Here is a 27,570-nt window from a genome sequence, read left to right on the forward strand (position 1 = left end):
TTGAACCCGGGAGATGGGGGTTGCAGTGAGCCAAGATCATGCCACTGTGCTGTAGCCTGGGTGACAGAGCAAGGCTTCATCTCAGAAATAAAAAGAAAGTAATCATAAGACCTCAAAAAGAAGAACCTGAGGCCTTAAAAAGTAGAAGACCTTCATCATACCCTTCTTATCACTGTTATAAAGAATATGATATTCACAGGCATGAACTCAAATGACCAAGAAAGTGTTAAATCATAGTGAATGAGTGAATACTCATGATTTTAAATGGCTAGACAATATTCATATAAAATGCTAACTATAGTAAATCACTAAATAAATATTTTCTTAATAAAGAGCATACTGAGTATGGTAGTCGGCCTCTAAGATGTCCCCCAATAATCCTTGTCTCCTGGAATTTACACTTTCTACAATCCCCTCTCATACTGTACTAGGGTTGGTCACTAACAGACTACCAATACCAATATGAGTGATAGTATGTCACCTCCAAGAATAGGTTACAAGACACTGAAGCTTCCATCTTCATGATACTCTGACCTGTTAACTTAATGTGTTGTGAACAGCACATATGATGAGAAACTGAAGCATTCTGCCCACAAAAAAAAATAAAGCTGAAAGCAAATTCTACAGTTCCAGTTAAACCTTCAGATACTGAAGCCCTGGCTGATAGCTTCACTGCAACCTCATGAGGGACCCTGAGCTAGAACCACCCAGCTAAGCTTTTCCTGAATGCCTGACTCAGAAATTGAGAGTGTGAGATAATAAATTTTTGTTTTAAGCTGATACTTCTGTGACACAGCAATAGATTACTAATACAATGATTTATTTTTAGCAAAATTATTGACTTTTTGACATACAAAAATAAAGTGAACGCAACAAAACATTTATTGGGAGAAAATGTGGAATAAAGAATTTGGCCTTGCCCAAAGAAAAGACCTGGCCTGCTGGGTGCAGTGGCTCACTCCTGTAATCCCAGCACTTTGGGAAGCCGAAGCAGGCGGATCACTTGAGGTCGGAAGTTTGAGACCAGCCTGGCCAACATGGTGAAACCCCGTCTCTATTAAAATACAAAAATTAGCAGGGTGTGGTGGTGCGTGCCTGTAATCCCAGCTACTCAGGAGATTGAGGCAGGAGAATTGCTTGAACCCGGGAGGCTGAGGTTGCAGTGAGCCGAGATCACGCCATTACACTCCAGTCTGGGCAACAGAGGGAGACTTCGTCTCAAAAAAAAAAAAAAGATCTGGCCTTTAACCCTAGCTTTCTGGAGGTCATCTCTGGGTCCTGGGAATGTTATACCTGATCGTAGCATCTTTGTTTGACTAGGGTCCTATGGTCATACTGGATAATCTAACAATGTGATAGAGAGTGAAGGTTGGACGTATCCACATAGTCTTAGCTTAGGGTCTGGTCATGCCCAAAAGACAACAATGTGACTCAGGCTGGGGTCTTTGAGTCAGTTGACTTGGAAACTGAAATCAGCCATGTGAGCAATTCAGTAGTCCATGCCTACTAATGGAACTCCCATAAAAACTATGAACACTGAGGCTTGAGTGAATACCCCTGTTTTGCAACACTCCCTGCATACTGTCACGCACTGATGCCAGGAGACGAATGTGGCCTGACTCCATGAAGAGAAAACAATAGAAGGTCCACATTTGGTACTTTTGGACTCTGGCCTATGCCCTTCTTCCCTTGGCTGATGTTAATTTATATCCTTCCCCTTTAAGAAAACAAAATAATAGCTTTCAGTGAGTTCTGTGAGTCCTAACAAATTATCAAACTAAGGTAGTTTTGGGAACCCCGAGCTTGCAACTGGTGTCAGAAGTAAAGACAGTATTAGGGACTGTCCCCTCAAACTTGGTAGTTGGCACTAAAAGTTTCTCTCAAAAAAAGATCATTTTCTTCTATCAATACTGTACGTCCACTGTGTCAGGTTCTTGCAATATTACCTCCTCAAAAAAATTTCCCCATTTCACAGAAAACATAATTAAGTCTCAGAAAGGTCATGTATGTACAAGTCAAAGAATGAATTCAAATCCAAGGTTATCTGGCGCCAAAGCCTATATTTCTTCTATTATAACATGTACCAGTAACCATTTTTTTTTTCCTTAGCATGCCTTCCCTCAGATTTCAGCAATTCATTTTTGTATCATTCTTTATTAAGAAAATGTCACCTCCAGTGCCAAGTGAGAAGGGCCATGACAGGGTTGATATAATTTAAGTTTTAGCTTTATAACTGGATAGTGTTGAGTATATTTCAATCATTCAGTGTTATCAAAGCATTTGAATCACAAGAATTACAGAAAAACAGTATAATTCTCACCCAAGGAATTTCAACTATATAAATCAGTTTTGTGGCTATAATCTAAAACAAAAATAAACTGCAATTCAAATAAAAGAATGGCAACTACATCATGCTCAAATCAAATGTAAGAGAATATGTATCAAAGAGATATAGATTTTTCTTGCACAATAAAATTTCACTTTGGGAAGCTACAACATTTTTTTTTTCTACATACCAAGTTAAATCTGCTGATAGAAAGGAGGTAGAATGTCATCAATTTGAGGCTACATTTTATATTCCTTATCTCACCATTAAAACTAAGACACCCATTTAAGCTTTAGTATCGGTAGGATCTCTACCAGACATGTAAAACAGATCCTCCACCCTCCACTTCCAGCAGACTAGGTAGTCTGGTGCAGCTCTCATTTTAAGGTTACATTTCACACTTTTATCTGGTTACTATTTCAGATGTTTCAAAGACAAGCATCAGCTAGCCTGACTAATTGCATTATGTTCTGGGTACAGAAAACACTGTTAAAACTGACCCCCTGCAATGCCCAGAAGTAATTTTGCTCTTTAAACTGTATTTGGTTTTAAAATAGATGACTAGAATTGTGAGAGAGTAACCCACTCTCATCTTGGCTGAGAGAAAAGCATTAAACAGAAATGTATGAAAATTTAATGACTCTAATATAAAAAGTGAGATCTCAAATTTTTCTTATAGGCCAACACTAAGAAATGGGCTAGCTTTGTGAGTTAAATCCATTATAGCTTTGTGATTCAAATCCACTATAGGTTTACATTTTAAACCTATTTAAAATGTAAAGATTTCACATTAACCTTCAGGGCAAAGCAGTTAACTTTTAAAAACAAACATCGCCACACTGCCACAAGATTATAGATATTTCTCTGGTGAAGAACATATGACTAGCCATTATTACTTCATATCATCTCTCACTCCAGATTACTTATTAGAATAAAGCATGCTTACTGCACAACCATTTTCTCTATTGTAGTTGGTTATATTAATATATATCATAAGGATAAAAAAAATTTTCAAAATTCTAAATAGATCCCAGACCCAAATTAACATCTTATATAATATCTCAGAAACAATACATCAATATGCCTTTATGTTCATAGATTAGAATTACTGTCTGATTTGTCAATTAAACACTTTGAGGATAAAAGGAAAAATTAATCAGGATAAATAGACAATAAGGTATAAAGTAGGACTGTCTGTACCTGGCAAAATGGAACACATGGTTACCCTACCAAATACCTAGTCGTAAGAGGCAATCCTTAGGAGAACTCTAATATCAAGTTTATCTAAGAGATAAAATAGGGGTGATATTTAACCACTGTGTATCTCAATTTCTTGACCTGTAAAATGAATATATTATCCTCTCACCTACTTTGGAATATTTCACTGAGATAATACATAGTCACTGTGAAATATTAAATACGTTGCAAATGCAGCATATATTTTACCCCAAATGAAAACTATTATTAACTAGAGAGCTTGTTTTTCTTTAAAAGCCTTTAAGAAATCCAGAAATATTTAAAACTCTTTGAGGACTCATATATAAAGGCAAAGTTTATTTTACATGTGCATATACACATACATATTTCACATCTTCATCATTTTTATCATATCCTTTTTATAATAATTACCAGGGCCTTTGTTTTTAAAACCTTCTACATAAAATATGTGATTTTTAAAAATCTTGGCAAAAGAAAATCACACAGGAACTGCTGACAAATATAAAAGACATGAGTTAAGCTATATTAAACACAGACAATTCATTTACTATCTTGATTCAGAGCTAATAAAAGCAATAATCTCCTCTGGAGTTCTCTATGAAATAGAAGAGTAGGGCTGGGCACGGTGGCTCACGCCTGTAATCCCAGCACTTTGAGAGGCCAAGGTGGGCAGATCACGAGGTCAGAAGATCAAGACCATCCTGGCTAACACAGTGAAACCCCGTTTCTACTAAAAATACAAAAAATTAGCTGGGCATGGTGGCGGGTGCCTGTAGTCCCAGCTACTCGGGAGGCTGAGGCAGGAGAACGGCGTGAACCCGGGAGGTGAAGCTTGCAGTGAGCCGAGACTGCGCCACTGCACTCCAGCCTGGGAGACAGAGTGAGACTCCATCTCAAAAAAAAAAAAGAAAAAAGAAATAGAAGAGTGATTTCAGCACTGCAACCATGGGTGGTTATAAATCAGTGCAATTCAATATTACAATAGCAATAGCAATGATATATATTAATGTGACTAGATTGTCTACCACACTGAGAATATCTGGGGGGTCAATATCAACTAATATTGAAATATACTATGCATTCAAATAACTGTTTATACAGTTCCACCAAGTATTAATAACCTAAAAGCATGTTCCTTGAAGCAAGAAGTAGTACAATCTGGCAGGGCGTGGTGGCTCACACCTGTAATCCCAGCACTTTTCAGAGGCCAAGGCAGGCAGATCACCTGAGGTCAGGAGTTTGAAACCAGCCTGGCCAACATGGTGAAACCCCATCTCTACTAAAAATACAAAACTTAGCTGGGCGTGGTGGTGTGTGCCTGTAATCCCAGCTACTTTCTGAGGCAGGAGAATCGCTTGAACCCGTGAGGCAGAGGTTGCAGTAAGCCGAGATCACGCCACTCCACTCTAGCCTGGGCGAGAGTGAGACTCCATCTCAAAAAAAAAAAAAAAAAAAAAAAGTAGTACAATCTATTTCATGTGTATCCTCTGATAGGCACCTAGTATTATGCTAATGCATAACAGAAACTCAGAAACAACTAATTGCCATATTTACTTACATTGATTAAAATAAGAAATATATACTTGGAGGAACTAAAGTTAAAAAGGAAGAGAAATGCAAATGCTTATATTATGACCTTAGAATTACAGGTAAATTTTCTTAATTCCTTTAATATTGTTCTAATATTCTAATAATTAAAAAAAACTGAAATCACATTAACTCCAAAAAACGTTTAATAAAAGCACTTACTATAGTAATAGTAGCAATTGCTAAAATTTATTATTTGCTCTGTATTAGCATGGTACATAATCATGGATATAAGCAAAAAACACACAATTCTTTTCTGTGAGAAGTTCATTGACTTTTCTCAATAAATTGGTAGAATACTCAAATACACTGATATTGGGCTGTGTGTGAACTCCTCAGAGCAATTTCTGACTATTTCACTGTATTCTGGGATCTCCTACAGGACCTTTTATTATTAGGGGAATTATTTAGAGGACTTTTTGAGACCCTTTCCATTTCTATGATGCTATATTAATACTAACTAACCCTCAGATTCCATGAATGACTTCTCAAAGCTGGGTCTATCCAATATTCCAAAAAGGAAAATCTATCAAGCCTATCAAAGAATATGTTTTATAAAGCAATGGTTCCCAAACCTCATAGAGGATGAGAACCAAGGAACTTTTTAAAAATCAGGATTTCCACAGTTAAGATCTAGATATCTGGATTTTTTTTTTTTTTTTTTTTTTGGATGGTGTCTCACCCTGTTGCCCAGGCTGGAGTGCAGTGGTGTGATCTCGGCTCACTGCAACCTCTGTCTCCCGGGTTCAAGCAATTCTCCTGCCTCCGTCTCCCAAATACCTGGGACTACAGGTGTGTGTCACCATGCCCTGCTAATTTTTGTATTTTTAGTAGAGACAAGGTTTCACCACTTTGGCCAGGCTGATGTTGAACTCCTGATTTCAAGTGATCCACCCGCCTTGGCCTTCCAAAGTTCTGGGATTATAGGCATGAGCCACCGCAGCTGGACTAGATACCTGGATTTGTTAAAACTCACAAGTAAGTCTAATGATCAGCCAGGTTTGGGAACCACTGCCATAAAAAAGACCAATTTTGCAAATACAGACAAACTGGCTTCATGATTCTAGATGTTTATTTTATGGAACTGATAGGCTGATATAATAATATACTACTATTAATTTCTGAATATGGTAGAAATTGTATAAAAATAGGTCTTCAAAGTATACATCTATTAGCTGACTTTATTCATGGGGTTTTAAAGTAACACTGTAAAAAATGTTTCTAATGAGAAATTAATATATTAGTTAAAATCTCTTCCTATTAGAAGCAAACTTCATGGTTGCTTAATAAATTATCTTAGCAAAAAGCTTCACTAAAGAAGTGCTATTCTGCAGTACTTTTACTAAATTATTCATAAAAATAAGTAATTCATTCCTCGAGAACTTTATTTGCCAATCATAACAGATTTTAAAACTACAAAGAACCTTTGTGACAATCCAATCCCATGATTTTTTGTTAAGGGAAAACAAGACCAGAAAGGTTTAAGTAATTTGCTCAGGGTCACACAACTGTTCAGCAGCAGGGCCCGGACTACATACCAAATCTTCTACAAATTATTTTTTTTAATTAAACAATTAAATCATGAACTTTATAATTTTTCAAGATGTTTACAGAAACATTATACATGGATATAAATAATTTATCTCTGTGATTGTAGTCTGACTTTTCTTGTTCCTGCTCACTTATCTTCTAATTTGTCCAAATAATTACGTATTAATTCACAATATAAGAAAGTTTTTAAAAAAATGAAGTCTTACCATTTCATCTGGTACTCCATGGCGATCAAACTGGTAAAATGATGCTACATGAGTAATAATCCACCAACTAAAACCTAATGGATCCCTGGACTGGATTACAGGCACAGAGGGTCTTCTCTGGTCACTTGATTTTTCAAGCAGTGTTTTAAGTAGTTTATTCAACCAGTTCCAAAATGACTATAGAAACAGAGGTAATTTGATTCCATTAAATTAAGACAGTTTCAATAACCTTTGATTTAGTGGTTTTTCTCCATTTTTATAATGAAGCATACATACAAAAGACAAAATACATATATGAAACTTAAATAATAAAAATACCCAGGTTGAGAATCAGAACATAAATAGTACTTTAGAAGTACCTTACATGTCACCACATCTTCTTCCTCCATCCGTGGTAACAATTTTGCTGACATTCATGATAAATCATTTCCTTGCTTTTTTGTTTTGCCACACAGGTATACCAGCCTATATTACATATTGTGTGGCTTCATCTGTATTTTGTTTTTATTAAATGCATGTCTGTATTCTCAAGCAGCTTATTTCTAATTCTTTTGTAACTTGCTTCTTTTGGTCAACGCTACGTTTCTGAACTTATCTGTATTAATGAAAACAGCCATAGCTCATTGCAATATTCCAGTATATGACTGTATGATAAAACATTTATTCAATCTACTATTGCAGAACATTTAGTGAGTTTTAGGTTTTTCTAGGTATTTCATGTAAATGTTCAGGTTATTAGACATAAAGTTGTCGACAGTATCTCTTACTTTTCTAATGTATACAGAAACTGAAGTCATGTTTCTTTTTATATTTCTAGTATTGAGTATTTTTGTAATTGTAAATAAAATTGGCCAATTTTAGGTATCAATTTGAGGACCCAACTTTTGGCTCATTTTATCTTTTTCATTGTTTTAATCTCATAATTTTTTGTTAATTTTTTAATTGTATTCCTTTTACTTTCTTTGGATTTACTATGAAGGGCTTATTGCTAACATCTTGAGATAAATTCTTAGCTCATTAATTTTCAATCTTTTTCTCCTGTATTTGCATATAAAGTTACAAATTTCCCTCTAATTATAACTTTAGCTGTAGTTCCAAAACTTAAGTCTACAGAATGTTATTTACTTCAGAATATTTTATAATTTCCATCATCTCTTCTTTAATCTATGAGTTATTTAGAAATATATTTCATTATTTCTATGCATGTGTATTTCTCTTTGAAAATCTGTCCATTTTAAATTGCTATGGTTAACACCATGTTATTAGCCACTACAAATTTAAATTTATATTACTGATAAAGTAAACCTTTCATCACTATAAAGTAACTTAATGCTTTTTTGTTTGAAAGTCAAAATTTTTCCAATATTTAATACGTCACTTTCTTGTATCTTTTCTATCCATTTTGAACCTTGATATATTGTTTTAGATATGCCTCTTGTAAACCGGCTTACAATCTATCCTGACAATACGTCTTCTAAATGGAGCTTTTAGTAGTACCATTGCAGGTAATATAATGACTAATACATTTAGTTTTAAATCTACAATCTTATTGCATATTTCTATTTGTATACCTACTGTATCCACCAACACCTCCTTCTCTAGGGTTGAATATTTATTTTTTCCCCATCTACCTGCTTGGAAGTTAAAAAGTCCAATTTTCTTCTTTTAGTGATGATCTAAGAAATAAACAGCATATATCCAAATATCTTAGTAAGTTAATATAGACCTTTCTCTTAGAACAAACAAGAACCTTAAAAGACTCTAGCTCATTTATGCCCTACTAACTTTAGATGCTACTATTACTATATGCTTTAGCTCTATTTTTTAATTCCAATAAATTATATTACTGATTTATACAAAACATGTATCACTTTCTTTGCTCTTTATTTCTTCTACGTTTCAGAATTCCCATTTTGGCATCAGCATTTTTCTGCCTAAGGATTCCCTTCGATCTTGCTTCAATGAAAATAGCTTTATTTTATCTCACTTTTTAAATATATTGACAGGTAAAGAATTTTAGGTTGACAAACATTATTTTGATACAATAAGGATATCATTCCCACTGGCCTCCGTTGTTGAAAAGTCAGCTGTCCATTTGATTGTCACTCTTTTAATAGTGCTATATTGGCCAGCTGTGGCAGCTCACACCTGTAATCATAGCACTTTGGGAGGGCAAGGCAGAAGGACTGCTTTGAGACCACCCTGGGCAGCCCAGAGACCCTATCTCCACAAAAAAATAAATTAGCTGGGCGTGGTGGCATGCGCTTGTACTCCCAGTTACTAAGGAGTCTGAGACAGGAGGATCACTTGAGTTCAACGGGTTGAGGCTGCAGTGAGTTGTGACCACACCACTGCACTCCAGACTGGGTGACAGAGTGAGACCTTCTCTCTTAAAATAAAATAAAGTAACACATTTCTCTGTCTGATGCTTTAAATTTCTTCTCTTTGTCTTTGGTCTTCTGTAATTCCACTGTGATGCATCTGGGTGTATTTCTTCTTTTTATTTACCCTATGTGCGTTCCTTGAATTTATCTGACTAGCTTTCATTAACATTTGAAAATTTTCAAGTCATTTTTTTCTTCAAATATTTTTGTTGTTCCACTTCCTTTTTAACTATAGTTAGAAGTATATCAGACATCCTCTCTATTCTTAATGTCTCTTAACCACTGTTTCATGTTTTCCATCTTTTTATTGTGCATAACAGATCTTATTCAAAATTAGTCTACTATACCATTATGCAGCAATCATAAGATGCATTTAGCTATCACATCATTTAATCTGTTAGTTCCTTCAGCTTCCTTTAATCTGTAAGAGTTCCTCAGATTATACCATTCATAAGCTTGATATTTTTAAAGAGTATATCAGATATTTAGGTTTGTCTGATATTACGCATTTTATTCTTTTTTTTGTTGGGGGAGAGGGTCTCACTCTGCTGCCCAGGCTGCAGGGCAGTGGTGCAAAACTCTGGGCTCAAGTGATCATCCCACCTCAGCCTCCCAACTAGCTGGGACCACAGGCATGCCACCACCACACATAAATAATCTTGTTTATTTTTTGTAAAGACGAGGTCTCTATGTTGCCCAGTCTTGAACTCCTGGGCTCAAGCAGTCCTCCCACCTAGGACTCCCACAGTGCAGGGGTTACAGGCGTGAGCCACCATACCTGGCCTATTTTTGTACTTTCAAGGCATCATACTGGTGGCACATGATATCAACCGGTCCTATTAATAGTTAACTTTGATTACTTGATTAAGGTAGTACCTGCCACATTTTCTGTACTATAAAGTTATTATTTTCCCTTTTATAATTGATAAATATTATGTAAAGATCTTAGCAAACTATGTACATGTGCTGTTTTTCATCAGTTTTGTCCACTCCTTTAAGCATCCATTGAGGATTCTTGCCTGAAACAATTACCATGGAGTTTGTCAAATGGTGATTTTCCAATTCCATGACTCTACATCTATTAGGAAGAGTTTCCCTTTTCCCAATTTATTTATATCGGTAGGGACTCACATATTCCTACTGAACAGATTACAATCCCTTACTATTTTGTAGCTCAACAGTAATGGAGACCAGTGGGAATGATATCCTTACTGTATCAAAACAGTATTTGTCAACCTAAAATTCTTTACCTATTAATCTCTTTAAAAAGTGAGGAAAAATAAAGCTGTTTTAGCCTATAGACCTTAATGCTGACTCTAGTGTCCTTTTGACATGTACTCATCATTTTTTGAGCACTTCTTTAGTTTCTGGTACAAGATGTTGCAGGCTTATGTTTACTTTCCATGCTTCATCCTGTAATCAGCCCTTTGGTGAGACTCTTGTTTCCTTTCACTACAGAATGGTTATTTTGAAACTAAGATATAGCTGCAATGTGTATACTATTACTCAGGATCATTGCTTGTAAGCCCACCCAGTGAAAAAGGTAGGAAATGGATGCATGCACACACACATATACATTTATACATGGTCCTATATATTAAAAAGAAGTATTTCACACTATATCAAATTCTAATCCAAAATATTGTGGTTCATGCTGGCTTTTCTTCTTTCCATATGTATAACTCAATTTCCCAACACAGACGAACCTGACTCCAATTACACACAATGTATTTATTAATTTGTCCAGTCCAAGAATACAAATATAATAGATTTTAAATTGCTAATCTTCACATAACAATGTAAAAAACAAATCTCCTAAGTGAAATATTTACAGTTCTTTATGATTCTTTTGTCTTTAGCCTTACAGCGGTGTCAAAATAGTACATTCTAAAGTTACCTGGGTTAGTACTGCCAATCTCCACAAACAGTGTTATTCATTTAAAATACATTTAAGTTCAGTTGTTTCTGTTATATTCCACTGAGTGCACCTTTCATACAGATTGATTCAATTTGGGGGCATGTGAAACATTAACATGATTCTAAAGTCAGAACTACCCAAATAATTACATCAAACCCTTCCACTCCATTTTCACCCATCCATCTTCATTTTTACCCACCAATCTCAATAGTTTGTCTTTCCAGTATTTGTGCACAATTGAATATATATACACACACATATATATACACACACACATTTCCTTTTTCCTAATTTCTTATACAAAAGGTAACATCATCCTATATTGTTTTGAACTTTGTATTACTTAACAATACATTCTGCAACTCACTCCATATCAGTTCAGATATCTTCCTCATTCTATTGCATAACTATAAATAGAATCGTTAATTTTATGTGTCAATTTGAGCAGGCCACAGGATGCCAAGATATTTGGTTAAATATTCTGGGTGTGTCTATAAAGGTTTTCTGGTTGAGAGTTACATTTTAATTGGTAGACTGAGTAAAGAGATTGCCCTCTCTAATATGGGTGGGTGCCATCCAATCCATTAGTGGCCTGAATACAACAAAAAGTCATACTGAGGGTGGAGGACACCCGGTGCTTCATACTGATACACTGTTCTTTTCCTGCCTTCAAACTTGGACTCAAGACTGGAAATTACACCATTGGCCTTCCTGATTTGCAGACCTTTGGACTGAGACTGGAAATTATGCCATCAGCTCCTCTGGGTCTTCAGCTTGCCAATCTCAGATTCGGGACTTCTTAGCCTCCATAACTCTGTGAGCCAATTCATTATAATAAATCCAAAAATCTATATATCCTATGGGCTCTGTTTCTCTGGAGAACACACACTAATACAGAATAATACTTCAGAGTACAGATAGACCATGGTTTGCTCAACCACTCTTTTATACATGAGAATTTAGATAGTTTCTACTATACTACTATAAAAACAATACTGCAATAAATAAACGTATGCATATGCATTTTAATTTTGGAGGGTATACATTTAGAGTAAATGCCTGGAAGTGGGATTGCTAGCGTCAAAGTTACAAAATCCTTGGCGCACACTTTTTCATTGAGTCATTTTAAATGCTGCATTCAGACCTTGCTTTAAATTGACTTTGCAAGTCTAGTGTCAATAAAATTATTTTGCTCTTATAAGTTGTTTGGTCTTTGTGCCTAGAGAACTTGGAGATTTTTTTCTTTATGTTTAAAGTGAAACAGTTTTAGTAAGACCTGTCTTTGGGTGGATTGCTTGGGGTTAATCTTTCAAATTATCCAGTACGCCTTTTCAAAATATAGATTTAGATCTTTTATTTCTGGGAAGTTTCCTTTGATTATAGTTTTTAATATTAGCTATATCACAGTGTTTTCTAGGGATTGCATTTATATGTACAGTTATTTCATCTTTGCCTATCTTCCACCTCAACCATTTTCTCACTCTCTTCATATTTATCTCATTTTTATTCCCTTAGTTGTTTTTCAACCTTTCTTCTATGCCCCTTATTAAATTTTCACTTAAGTCTATTCTCCCTTAGTCATCTTGTAATTTAATCAATTCTGATATAATTTTCCTCTTCCTATTTCTTTCCTACATTCAATGTATTCTTTCCATCCAACCCGTTTTCTGTCCATTTGTTTTTAACATTTGAGTATCTTATTCAAGGTGTTTTTCTATACTCCCAGATGTAGTCTGAACAGACAAATTAATTCAATCTACAATGCTGTCATTTTCTTCTGTTTTATACAGTTGTTTCTGGGGGAGAGGATGCCATCAAGTAAAGTATATCAAATCTGTTTTTTTCTAGTAAGTTTATAAGGGTCTAGTTTCATTCCGTTCATTTTGTAGATTAGGACTAGCTTAAAAGATTCTTAATTCAGGGGCACCTTCTTTTGACAATGCACCAAAGTCCCATTTTCCCATTTCTTTACCGAATTTTTTTTTTTTTTTTGGTGGTGGGAATGGGTATGAGTCCTTTGATTTATTCTTTTTTTTGGTGGTGGTGTTTTAAGACCCTAAATTCTCTGCTTTCTCTTCTGGTGCTCTTCATCACCCAATCACCAATGGGTAGGTACCATGACTCATTTTCATATTTTTATTCTACAGAAACTCCATGTAATATGGACACTTCTATGTTTCTTTCTTATCATCAGTTCTCTGATCTATAAGAAAACTTTTTCAGTATCTTCACATTCTGGCAATGATTTTAAAATATAACCACTGTTATATCTCTTCTCTGAGCAGTTTTTCTCAGACTGCCCTGCCTTATTAGAAAGGCTTGTGGTAAGAGCTTTAGTGGCTTTCTGTTTTTAAAACTGACGGTACTAAGCACTCCCATTTGCAGTTATATAATATGCATGTTTTTGTATACAGCTGACATTTGAACACAGGTTTGAAATGCATGGGTGCGCTTATACATGGATTTTCTTCCATCTCTACCACCCCTAAGACAGCAAGACCAACCCCTCCTGTTCTTCCTCCTCCTCCTTAGCCTACTCAACATGAAGATAAGGATGAAGACCTTTATGGTGACCTACTTCCACTTAATTAATGAGAAGTAAATATATATTCTCTTAAGGTTTTCTTAACATTTTATTTTCTCTAGTTTATTTTATCATGAGAATACAGTATATAATATACACAACATACAAAATACATGTTAATCGTTTCTTTATGTTATGGGTAAGGACTGCAGTCAGCAGTAAGCTACTAAAGGTTTTTTGGGGAAGTCGAAAGTTACATGCAGCTTTCTGACTGCATGTTGGGGGAAGGGTCAACATCCCTAATTCCCACATTGTTCAAGAGTCAACCGTAGATATATTTGATTTTGCTGTTCTATATTTTGTTGGAAGATTATGTAGGCAGATGTGGGTTTAGGCATCCATCCATTTTTCTTGGCTACCCAGAATTCAAAGGCTTGAATTTTTTTTTTTTTCTTTTTTCAAGACAAGGTCTCACTTTGTCATCCAGGCTGGAGTGCAGTGGCACAATCTTGGCTCACTGTATCCTTGATCTCCTCGGCTCAACTGTTTGAAATTTTTAATAAAATCTAGGTAACATGAACTCAGTCTGTAATCCCACATAAGGGATAGAATACAACAAAAAACACACAGAAGCAATTTTAAACTTCTGAAAAGCACCATGGTTAAAGATAGTCAATTGTCCTTTCAGATCTAGTTGAGTTTCTAGTTCACCTTTCTAAGTGCCCAGTTTTATGGATAATTGGTGTAGTTGTAGGCTACCAACTTGATCAACTCTGAACTGTATCTTCTATTCTTGTACCCCATAATGCCTGAGAACCAAAGTTCAAGTTTACGCAATTCAGCAACTGCTTCTAGGTTATGAAAAAAAAAATTTTTAACTCAACAAAGATATATTAAGTTTACACTTATTTGATGCTAAAGTAATAATTCAAAATAAATACAGTACTTGCAAACCTATAAAAATAGAGTTGTTATTAAAAAAAGACAGCAGGCCAGGTATGGTGGCTCATTCCTGTAATCCTAGCACTTTGGGAGGCCAAGGGAGGCAGATCGCTTGAGGTCAGGAGTTCAAGACCAGCCTGGGCAACATGGTAAAACCCTGTCTCTACCAAAAACGCAAAAATTAGCTGGCCACAGTGGTGCATGCCTGTAATCCTAGCTACTCAGGATGCTAAGGCATGAGAATTGCTTGAACTGGGAGGCGGAGACTGCAGTGACCCGAGATCATGACAAGGCAGAGGCTGTAGTGATCACTCTAGACTGAGCAACAGAGCAAGACTCTGTCTCAAAAAAAAAAAAAAAAAAAAAAAAAAAAAATAGCAGCACCCAAACCCCAAATTACAGAAACCTGGAAAATTTTTAAATCCATAAAAAATCAAAAGTACCCTTTCATATAACATAAACCATTTTTGATATTGTTTTACAAGAGACTGTTTACTTCTACCTAGGGATACTTCTCTTTTTCAATAACTTACAGTACTTGAAATAAAATAAAGCCCTGTTCTGAAGACATGACTGAAAATGAAGTGAAAGTAAGTTTCTCATCTTCCCTTTTCTGCTTCTCTTCCTCCCTCCTTGAAATAAGATAAAATTGAGTAATAGAAACCTGTTTTATTTCTCCACATATCTTCTAAACCTGCCACATTTCCTGACTAAAATGTTTTCTAGGTTACTAATGGGTAGTAAATACCTTAGTCTAAAAGATTTCTGATAGAACAACAACAAAACTTGAAAAAAAATAAGAGTTGAACCTTGTACTGCTCTTAGATTTTTCAGATTACTAACTTGGGGCTAAAAATAATTAGGGTTAAAAATAAAGTAGATATTCAGTACTCAGTTATTGCTCTATTTGGTGGTTATCATTGCCTTATTATAAAAGAGGAAGCTAAGATTTTCTCAGTCAAAACCATTGGATTAAATCAATATAAAGGTTAGTAACAATAACTAACATATCAATTTTCCAACTTACTTCTGAGACAGACCATTTACTTCTGTGGTCTAGAAGATGAATAAGTAGAACCCATAATTCTTTAATGCATAAACATGGACACTGGTCACTCATTAATGATTCAGAAGGCCTCACCTATAGAAAATAACCAAAATGTGTTATTTATAAGACAGCAGCAGAATTTTAAATGCCATATATCTTTCAAATACTTTTAAAAGAATGATTTAGATGACTAAGAATTTATTCTCAATTAGATAAAACTATTTATTGAAAATGTGCAATTTCATTTAATTTTTGAGATAAATTTCCATTTTAAAACAAAAAGTACAGATTAATTTGATTTCAACTTAAAAAAAAACCTTTTAATCATCTAGTCCCGTGGTCAGCAAACTTTTTCTATAAAGGGCTAGATAGGACATTTTTAAGAGTCTGTTGGCAATACAGTCTCTGTCACAACTACTGAACTCTGCCATTTCGGTACAACAGCCACAGATAATCAGTAAGAGAAATGGACCAGGTTATATCCCAGCAAAACTACATTTACAGAAATAGGTAATGGGCTAGATTATACCTCAGAGCCAGTTTGCTTATTTTGCTCTGAGTCATCTACAACAACAAAAGACTTCTAATTAAAAGATTAGAAAATAAATTCTGATTCACTGTAAACACAGTAAAAATTCTGCAAGACAATAAATAGTTATTAGAGATTTATAATGATTAAGTAATTTCTAAATTACTTACCTTTTTTTAACAAAAAAATCCTCAACAGCCCTAGATAATGCACAGAATGTACACTATATTTGCAAATATAGCTAGGCTTCTTAAATTCATAATATATGCAATATTTTACATAAGCTATGCACACATTTCTAACCTAATACAAAGTAAAAAAAAGTATTAGGATATTAATAGAAATCCTAGCCACAGCAATTAAGCAAAAGAAATAAAAGGCATCTAAACAGAAAGAAATAAGTTAAAATTGTTGCTGTTTGTAGATAACATGATCTTATATATAGAAACCTCTAAAGACATCATCAAAAATTATTCAAATAAATAAATGCAGTAAAGTTGCAGGATACAAAAATCAACATACAAAATACCATAGCATTTCTATACAATAACAACAAACTAGCCAAAAAAGAAATCAATAAAACAATCCCATATATAGTATATACCCACAAAAACAAAAATACTTAGGGATAAATTTAACCAAAGAGCGAAAGGCTTATACACTGAAAAATATAAAACACTGATGAAAGAAATGGAATACAACCCATATAAGCAGAAAAAATATCTTGTGGTCATGGATTGGAAGAAATATTATTAAAATGTTCATACTACCCAAAGTGACCTACGGATTCAATGAAATCCCTATCAAAATATTTAATGACACTTTTTTACAGAAATAGAAAAAACAATCCTAAAATTGGTAGGAAATCACAAAAGGTCCTGAATAGACCAAGTAATCTTTAGCAAAAAGAACAAAGCTCGAGGCATGACACTACCTGACTTCAAAATATACTACAAAGCTATAGTAATCAAAACAGTGTGCTGCTAGCATACAAACAGACACAGAACAAAATAGAACAACTGATTTTTGACAATGATGAAAAGAGCATAACATGGGGAAAGGACAGCTTCTTCAATAAACAGGTTGGGACAACTGGATATCCACACACAGAATGAATTTAGGCCCCTGTTTCACACCATATAGAAAAATCGACTCAAAATAAAGACTTAAATATAAGACCTGAAACTATAATACTAGAAGAAAACATAGGAGAAAAGCTATATGACAATGGTCTGGTAAATGATTTCTTGGATATGACCCCAAAAGCACAGGCCACGGAAATGAAAAGACAAATGGGATTATGTCAAAATAAAAAGGAAATACTTGCACAGCAAAGGAAAAAAAAATCAATGGAATGAAGGGAAAATCTCGAGAATGGAAGAAAGTATTTGCAAAACTACATCTGATAAGGGATTAGTATCTTAAATATATAAGGAACCCAAACAACTCAATAGCAAGAAAACAATCCAACTGCAAAATCGGCAAAAAATATAAATAGACATACTCTTTTTTGAGACCGAGTCTCGTTCTGTCGCCAAACTGGAGTGCAGTGGCACAATATCGGCTCACTGCAACCTGCGCCTCCTGGATTCAAGCAATTCTCCTGCCTCAGCCTCCTAAGTAGCTGGGATTACAGGCACGTGCCACTATGCCCGGCTAATTTTTCCTATTTTTAGTAGAGACAGGGTTTCACCGTGTTAACCAGGATGGTCTCGATCTCCGGACCTCATGATCTGCCTGCCTCAGCCTCCCAAAGTGCTGGGATTACAAGCGTGAGCCACTGCGCCTGGTTGACATTTCTTAAAAGACATACAAATGGCGAAGCAGTATATGAAAAATGCTCAACATCACTACTCATTATGGAAATGCAAATTAAAACTTGATGAGACATCACCTCAAACTTGTTATAATGGCTACTACCAAAAAGACAAAGGTAACAAATGCCAGAGAGGAAGTGGTGACAAGAAAACCCTTGCACAGTGTGGTGAGAATATAAATTGGTACAGTCATCATATAATACAGTATGCAAGTTCCTCACAAAATTAAAAACAGAACTACCACATGATCCAGCAATCCAACTAGGTATATTTGCAAAGAAAATGAAATTAGTATGTTCAAGAGATATCTGCATTCCCATGTTCACTGCAGCATTATTTACAAGAGCCAAGACATGGAATCAGCCAAATTGCCCATCAACAGATGAATGCATAAAGAAAATCTGGTTTATATACACAATGGAATACAGTCACATGTCACTTAACAGCAGGACATGTTCTGAGAAGCGCGTCTTTAGGCTAACATGATTTATTGTACTTAAAACTTTTTCAGACTACTACTGCACACCTACGCTATGTGGTATAGCCACCTTGTATATGTGGTCTGTCACTGACTAAAACTTTGTTACACAGTGCATGACCCTACTATTCAGCCTTGAGAAGAAGGAAATACTGTCATCTGTAACAATATAGATGAACACGGAGGACATTATATTAAGTGAAATAAGCCAGGCACAGAAAGACAAGTAACACACAATCTCACCTATATGTGGAATCTAAAAAAGCTGAATTCATAGAAGCAGGGCAGAATGATCCTTACCAAGGGCTGTGAGGAGGATTAGGAGGGAGGCGAGGTAGATGTTGATCAAAGCATACAAAATTTCAGTTAGATATAAGAGGAATAAGCTCAACATGATGACTATAGTTAAAAACAATGTACTATATTATATTCTTGAAAATCACTAAAAGCATAGATTTTAAGTGTTGTCACACAAATAAATAAGAATGTAAGATAACATATATGCTAATTGGCTATATTTAGTCATTCTACAATGTATACACATATCAAAACATGATGTGTACGATAAATATATATAATTTTGTCAATCATCAAAAATAAATAAATATTTAAAAGTTATTCTATCATATCTGGTTAATCCACTAATACACATACACACTACATTGTAAAAATATTGATAATGCATAAAAAATCTAAATTTTGAAAAATTATAAAACTCCTTTTCCCTAAATCTTGATTTCCCAAAAATAGTCTTCATGCTTGTAATCTAAAATAACAGATAATACTCTAAATATTTCCACTACTTAAAAATGAACATGCTCTGTAGCACCTTTAAATCACTACCTCCATTAAACGCTCTATGATAAACACAATTTAATAAAAACACATAATTTCACCCATGATTCGAGACCTTTTATGAAAACAAGCAAGAAAATCCTCTCTTAAAACGTGTCAAGTAACTTTAAGTAAGCATTTATTTTATTATTACATAACAGCAATATAATACATTATTAAAGAGCTGGTCTCTATTATTTGGATAGAAATTAGGCTTCCAATGATTTCGGTAAACACCATTTATTTATTTTTGTCAAAATAGAAAAGGCTGTTTTTCTTAAAAAAAAAAAAAAAAAAAGAAAGAAAGAAAAAGAAAAGCTCTAAAATACCAACTCCAGCCTGTTTTAGATGTTTAAACAAAAATTGTTTTCCCTTTCAGGTCCCAGATAATAGCAACTACATATAAAATTAGAACATATAAACCATTTTAGATTAAATTCTTACAGATTGAACGACATGCATTAAGGACTGAATATTGTCTTTAAGTCTCAAAAACACAAACAAACTCTTAAAGCATTACCTTGTCATACCTGTTGAGTGACAGGCTTATTAAATCACAAAGCAGAGTTTCACAATGTTCTTCAAACAGGCTGACATTGGTTAAACTGTCACTTGCCAGATTCATAAACTGATGACCATATACAACTTGTTCTGAAAATGTAATAAAAATAGTTTTAAAATACAGATTTTACTAAATCATAAAGGAAAAAGTGACTGTATGTCTTTAAATTATAACAAAACTAAAACATACAGTTTTTAACTTTTTTTTGCAAATAAAACGTGAATTTGAGGACAACCTTCTCATATGAGCACTGATAAACATTATCTTCAAAAGTTTCTTTTTTTTTTTTTGAGATGGGGTCTCACTCTGTCGCCCAGGCTGGAGTGCAGTGGCACGATCTCAGCTAACTGCAAGCTCCGCCTCCCAGGTTCATGCCATTCTCCCCGCTCAGCCTCCCAAGCAGCTGGGACTACAGGTGCCCGCCACCACGCATGGCTAATTTTGCTTTTGTATTTTTAGTAGAGACCGGGTTTCACCGTGTTAGCCAGAATGGTCTTGATCTCCTGACCTCGTGATCCACCCACCTCGGCCTCCCAAAGTGCTGGAATTACAGGCGTGAGCCACCTCGGCCGGCCCAAAAGTTTCTAATTCTTCCAAGTAACATCTAATAAACCTCTCTTTTCCTAATAAGTCTATCTTTGAAAAGTATTAATGCAACACAACTTTAAAAAAAGAGAGAGAACAACATAAAATCTGCATCCACATTTCTAATCAACAAAGCCTTTAAAACATTATTCTTTTAACAAATACTGATAAACTGACCCCATGCAATGGTTTTGTGGCATAAAATAGGGCAAACCAAGGTAAAAGATAACCAAAATTTATACCTATCAGAATAACTCCACTTAAGTATTACTCTAAGAATATACTAATGTGAAATACAGAGTCCACGAGAGGAAATTATATACTGATGTACATCTTTGTATGTTTCTGTGTATGAATATATGTAGGTATATACATATATAGACATATGTATGTATTTATTAACTGAAAAGCAGGTGTAGGAGTAATAGACATCTTTACAACCTAAGTGACAGGTTGCCAGTGGAACCTAAAAATGTCAAAGAGCAAGATCAAGAAATAAATGGGCAACGTATCCATAAGGATAAAGGATATTTATCCATAATATAAATAAACTCCTACTAAAAAAAGGAAAATTTGCAAAATATAATGAGTAATTAATAAAGCAAATACAGACAATAAACCGTAAAGATGTTCAACTTCACTCGTAACCAAGAAATTGCAAGATCAAAAAAATTTCATTTGATTTTTCACATATTAGTTGGCAAAAAAATAAAATATAATTGATAACATCAACTACTGGCAAGAGTATGAAGTAAAATCACACTACAGTTAATGTCTATAGATCAGTAGGACTTACTATTCAGCAAAACAGCAGCATATACATATTAAAACTACAATGTGCCACTCTACTTCTATGAATATTTTACAGAATAACTTGTACACAGATTATATATATCTATACACAAGGGTGTTCAGTGAAAAATGATGTGTAAAATCAAAAAATGAAAGTAACTTCAATGTTTAAAAATAGACATGGCTAAATATAGTAGAACCATAACATGCAGCCTTTAAATGGATAAAGTAGAACTATAGGTACTAACATAAACAGATCGCTAAAACAGTGATAAATGAAAGATCACACTGAACAGTACGATCTTATCTGTGGTTAAAAACAAAAACAAAATTTTACCTATGAGTTTTTATATAGATACTAACAGATAGAATGGAAATATGTATACTAACAGATAGAATGTAAATATGGAAAGATAAATCAAGGTGTTCCCAGTGTTCCCAGTAGTTACCTCTGGAAAAAAGGAGTAAAACTTTTACTTCTTACTTTGTTTACTATTTGATTTTTTTTAAATATCAGAAGGCACTTATTACTTACGTAATTTTAAAAAGCAATAAAAGCTTTTAAAAAGAATATAAATCATAAATCCATAAACTTACTCAATTTTTCACCCAGCATGTAAAGAATTTCTAGCACCAGCCAATGTATATCCAAGTGGAGATGTAATAAATGCCATGATGGTGGAAAAAGCTGTGGATGACATTATCAACTGTGATTGAGAATTCATTAATATTTTACTAGGTGTTTCATAGTATGTCACAATACTCCTCCATAAACACAAGGATAAAGAACCAATTAACCTACCACTATTCAAAAGCTCAGGGAAAACCTCTGTCTTGTTCATCAGAGGATTCCTTCACTGAAGATCTTTGAAAGCAGTAAATATTTTCATCTGTTGGTTTAAGACAAACCCACTTTGGGGCTGCTGAATAGACTTGTATAGTAAAGGTACCTTCCAGCCAACCTCTGATTCTACTATAGCTGCAAGGCAGTAAAAGAATTTTTTTAAACACGTGTTTTCATAATTTTGTTTTAGAATTTAGCTAGGAAATTTTTTTTAATGTATGAGTACCTAGGAACTCCTATAAAATATTTTAACAAAAGAACTTTAGACTGTCATGTAGATATTACTGTCATCTCATTAAGGAACAGAAGTAAAAAGAGGTGAAAAAATTTCTCTCTCAATTCATGTATTAGGATTCAAACTCAATTCTATCTGAGTCAAAACCCAGCACTTTCAAGTACTGTGTTATACTGGGTTATCACTAACCTTCCTCCTGTCAGAATTTAGCATCACTATAAAAATAAATACTATAAAAAAAAATGACGTAACATGTTCCATTAAAACAAATAGAAAGAATGATGAAGAGTAGACCTGCGTTATTAGGTATACAAACAAAATAAAATGCTACACTGACAAAACCGTATTGGGACAGAAATAGATAACAAAGAGCAAGAACAGAGAAGACAGAAATGAATTTATGTGGCATCTCAAATCAATGGGAAAAGTATGGGTCATTCAATAAAAAATAAGAGTTTTAACTTATGCATTTGCAAGAAACTGAAGTTAGACTTCTCACCTCAGTGCATACTTAAAAATAACACGAATTAAAGAGATAAAAGCAACAATCAAAATATTTTAACAGCATAGATAAAACAAAAAATGGAAAAATATAACTATCTAAAAAATTCAAATCTACCTAGAAAGTCAGCTTACTTAATGAAAAAGTAAATAAAATATTTGCAATACATAATTCCCAATAACTAATATATATCTAGAGTTCTTAAAAAATAATAAAAGAAGCTCAACTGGAAATACCAATGAAAACAAAACATTTCCTATACAAGATTGTTATAACAAATATATAAACATAGTCTTGAAAGATGCTTTCTATTATGTTTTTGTTTCAGAAAAGAACAGTATTTTAGTGGGTGATTTTTTATTTTTTGAAGACTATAAAGTTCCCTTGCTTTAAAACTTTAGTCTTCTGAGCTTCAAATAACCTATCTTTTCAAGTCTGCCTAATTAAAAAGCCTATGAAAGGCAATATCTAGTTTGAGGACCCTAGTGCACAAATTTTATTTCTGCTGCCACATAAATTATTCATTTTTATTTCTTACGTATTCGATGGATAACTAGAAAATAAAAACCAGTCCAATTTACAGAAACTAATAAGGAAAACATCCCTCCTTCAACAATCTACTCATGAATCTTTTTATTAAATGACATAATTAAAAGCAATTACCTATTTGTTTTCTATGGATTAGATATACTAGCTTGTAAATTCAGTTAGAACTTCATTTGCTTTTATTATTACATATATTGATCTCTGATAAAAAAGTCAACTTGTTTCTGCTACATTTCACAGAAACATGTAAACATTTAATTCTATTTATTTTATTTATTGAAATAGGGTCTTGCTCTGTTATCCAGGCTGGAATGCAGTGGTGCAGTCATGTCTCACCACAGCCTCGACCTCCTGAGTTCAACTGGCCCTCCCACCTCAACCTCCTGAGTAGCTAAGACTACAAGGTATGTGCCACCACCCTGGGCTAACTCTTTAATTTTTTGTAGAGATGGGGTCTCGCTATGTTGCCCAAGCTGGTCTTAAATCCTGGATTCAAGCACTCCTCCTGCCTCAGCCACCCAAAGTGTTGGGATTACAGGCATGAGCTACCATGCTCAGCTGTTTTTATATTTTAACAAAGATATGTTCATAAAGAGTAAATATTATTCAAAATGGTAAAGTCAAATATAATGAAAGGGGTTGAGACTTCAGGGAATCTCACTGTGAATTACCATAATTTGTTATTCATACAAGCTCCCATTTTCATAGGGAGAATCTATTACTTATCTATAAGCTAGGCATGGTAACAATATAAATTTTTAAAAACCAAACTTCAGAAGGAATGATTATCACAGGAAGGAAAAAAAGGGCAGAGTCAAAACAATCTTAATCACTTTCCAAAAAGGCCTCAAAAATCAGAATACACACAATGATGTGGTCTTGGAAGTTTTTTTTAATAAGCTGATCTTGAATCTTACTGCAATATATGATAAAAAATTTTAGAAAACAAAGATTATTTCATTTGCTTTAAAATCTTCAGACATTTACACTGTCATAAATCAAGAGAATAGCTACTGATTCAATGAATATTATGTTTTAATAACTTCATGTATATTAATTTATTTAATTCTCCCAATGATTCTAGTAAGTTATAAGAATTACACAGATGGGGAGGCTGAGGCAAGAGATGTCATTTGCCCAAGAGCACATAATTAATAAAAGGAGGATGGGGGCAAGAATTTCAACACAGGCAGTCAGGTTGCAGAGCTGTAATTTTGACTAATTTCTCTCCTTCCTGAATGAATATTCCTTGTGGGGAGAAAAAGCTGATAATTTAAAAATTAAATGAAACAAGTCAAACCTTAATCTGGTTTTGATTTACAAATGCTCCTATATTAATACTGGGAAGTTTAGATAGGTGTCCAATATACAAGAGTAATCCATGAAGCTCATCAATCAACAGTGAGGGAAGTTGAGCCTCCAAAGCCTCATAAGGATGGACAGGAACATGACTCTCAGCATTGTGTACTTTCAGATACCTAAAAAATAATTAGATAAAATAAACAATCAGAGTCTATATGAATACACACAGAAATTCATGCAGTGATCAAAATACTCATCTGATATCCTACCTGAAGATGAAAACTTTAACATAATGGAGAAATAGTACACACTGCTGTCTGATATTGTCTGCTTTGCAGTGCAGCGTTGATACCTTCCCTGAAACCAAAATAGACAATGTTGATAATTCAAATAATTATCATGGGCAGTGACAAAAAATGTTGTAAGCCATACCAGCAGCAATTCTCTATCTTGTAACATTTTATATTAAACATTCTCATATGGTTTTTGCTCCCCACTACTCCTCAAAAAATGCTCTTATTAAAGTCACCAATCAAACCCACATTGCCCAATCTAATGGACAATGCCTACCCTCAAGTAACTTGCTCCCACAGTAGCACTAGCTACACCTGGCTTCATGGTGCCACATAGTGACAGTCTTCTTTCTTCCTCATGTGTCCTTTGTCCTACCCCTCTTTTATTGGCTCCTCCTCCTCAATTCTATTATCAATATGGTCTCTTCAGGACTCAGTCCTGAATTCTCTACTCTCTGTATATCTCTTCCCATATGCATGATCTCATCAGTTCCTTTATTAATAAATGGTAATGACTCTAAAGGGGTTATCTACAACCCACATCTCTCCTTGGCACTCCAGACCTTGCATGTTAAACTGCCTAACACCTATACTTGGATTGCTCAGACAGTGCAAATAATACATCCTTTGATTTCTTTCAAAACCTGTTCATGCCGCCCTTGTTTTCAGCATTTCATTAAATGGTGTCACCAGTAGCCTATGTAGTTCTTGATTCTTCCATTTCCTTTAACCTCATATCTAATCTTTCAGAGTCCTATTAAGTTTATAACCAAATATACATTGAAACTATCCCTTTCCCCATAAGCACTTAAACACCACAATAGCACTCTTCACAGGTCTTTCCATGCTCTCTTTTGTCCCCCTATACACCAAGTAAAAAATCTGCTTAAAGTGTGTATCAATTTATCTTGTTCCCAAGTCAAAACTCTTGAAAGAATACCTACTATATTTAGAATAAAATAAAAACTCCTAATAATAATTTATAAAGTTCTGAATGACCTTTTAACAGTTGCTGTCTTTCTGCCAACCTCACTCCATGTCAGCTTTCCCTCACTTACTTCAGCATTTATATCAGCAATAATTATCTAGGTAGTTACCATGGGCAAAACACTGATAATCATTATAGAGAGAATGAGTAAGAGACAATCTAGTAAACAAAAGCAAAGAAAACATGATGAGAATTATAGGCTACAAATTTACACCCATACTAAACATAAAACTGAAGTTTAATTCAAATGAACAATCATGGCCACTACTTTGGCAGAGCAGAAGCATAAGTGTGAAGTAGTTGTGTAAATACCTCCATATTAAGCTGCATTTCTATGGCTGTATTTCACCCATAAAAAGTCGTATCATCCCAATTTTCATAATTCCCAGCCCATAAAGGCAGTACTCTCTTAAAAATAACAGCAATGAACATCTGCATCCAGGCAAGATGGAGTAAAATAATCAGATTGCTCCATCTCCCACTGTAAAACTGAAAACCATAAAAATTACATCAAGCACGTTTTCAGGCTCTGGACACAAGACAATATAAGATTTTGCTCTCCCAGAGAGAAACTGAGCCCTACAACTGTACCAGCTCCCCACCTAGAGACAGTCTCCAGGCTGCAATATGAGGAAGAGAACCCAAATACAGCCCAACTCACTCTCTGAGATGAGGAGATATGGGATCCAAGTTTCAGGAAGTCCAAATTTGCAGGGCAAAAGTACCCAAAAAGAAAGAAGCTATACAAAATAGAGTTCTGGAAGGGTACAGAAGGGTCCCTCTGAGATTTGACTAAGTACTGATCTGTTCAAGCATGAAAAATATTACCCAAGGCCAGGGAAAAACACCAGAAAATAATTCCCTATAAAGAGCACACAAGCCAGGGAATAGTTCAAGTTCTCACCAGCAAGCATGAAAAAAAATCTCATAATAGACCAGGCATAAGAAAGAATTCTCAAAAGCCTTACTAGGCTAATTTACTAGGCTAAATTAACATTAAAAGCCTGCTTTTTAAAAGTCCTACCAAAATTTAAAGCAAGTCCCAAAAAGAGCCACTGGATTACAACTACACAATAGTGAGCCAGAACAAAATTCAACATCTAGTTTAAGGAATAAAAAAAATCCAGAAAGCAACAATGTGAAACCCATAATGTTCATCTCACAACGAAACATTACTACATATTCAAAGAAGCAGAAAAATATATCACAGAACCAGGAGAAAAACTTATAAATACAAACAGTTTCAGAAATGACAGTGATAAAATAATTATTGGCTGAGCGTGGTGGCTCACACCTGTAATCCCAGCACTTTGGGAGGCTGAGGCAGGTGAATCATGAGGTCAGGAGATCAAGATCATCCTGGACAACATGATGAAACCCCGTTTCTACTAAAAATACAAAAATCAGCTGGGTGTGGTGGTATGTGCCTGTAATCCCAGCTACTCGGGAGGCTGAGGCAGGAAAATCACTTGAACCAGGGAGTCAGAGGTTGCAGTAAGCTGAGATGGCGCCACTGCACTCCAGCCTGGTGACAGACCGAGATTCCACCTCAAAAAAAA

General features: G+C 34.6%; 1 protein-coding gene across 2 annotated transcripts in view; it reads right to left on the reverse strand.

Annotated features, from left to right (window-relative positions):
• The window catches only part of MMS22L (MMS22 like, DNA repair protein), a 138,660-nt gene that overhangs the window by 103,528 nt on the left and 7,562 nt on the right, over positions 1-27,570 (reverse strand). Inside the window, exons 5-10 of one of the 2 annotated variants that reach the window (XM_050786559.1) lie at positions 25,000-25,087; positions 24,729-24,906; positions 21,899-21,989; positions 19,883-20,013; positions 15,684-15,797; positions 6,889-7,065 (exon numbers count right to left, since the gene is read on the reverse strand). In XM_050786559.1, coding sequence (XP_050642516.1) covers positions 6,889-7,065; positions 15,684-15,797; positions 19,883-20,013; positions 21,899-21,989; positions 24,729-24,906; positions 25,000-25,087 — 779 coding nt within the window. Of the gene's footprint in view, positions 1-6,888; positions 7,066-15,683; positions 15,798-19,882; positions 20,014-21,898; positions 21,990-24,728; positions 24,907-24,999; positions 25,088-27,570 lie in introns of those variants that run through there. The other variant, XM_050786560.1, reaches the window with a different exon arrangement.

The sequence above is a fragment of the Macaca thibetana genome, chromosome 4 (genome assembly GCF_024542745.1).
Source record: "Macaca thibetana thibetana isolate TM-01 chromosome 4, ASM2454274v1, whole genome shotgun sequence".
Taxonomy (NCBI): domain Eukaryota; kingdom Metazoa; phylum Chordata; class Mammalia; order Primates; family Cercopithecidae; genus Macaca; species Macaca thibetana.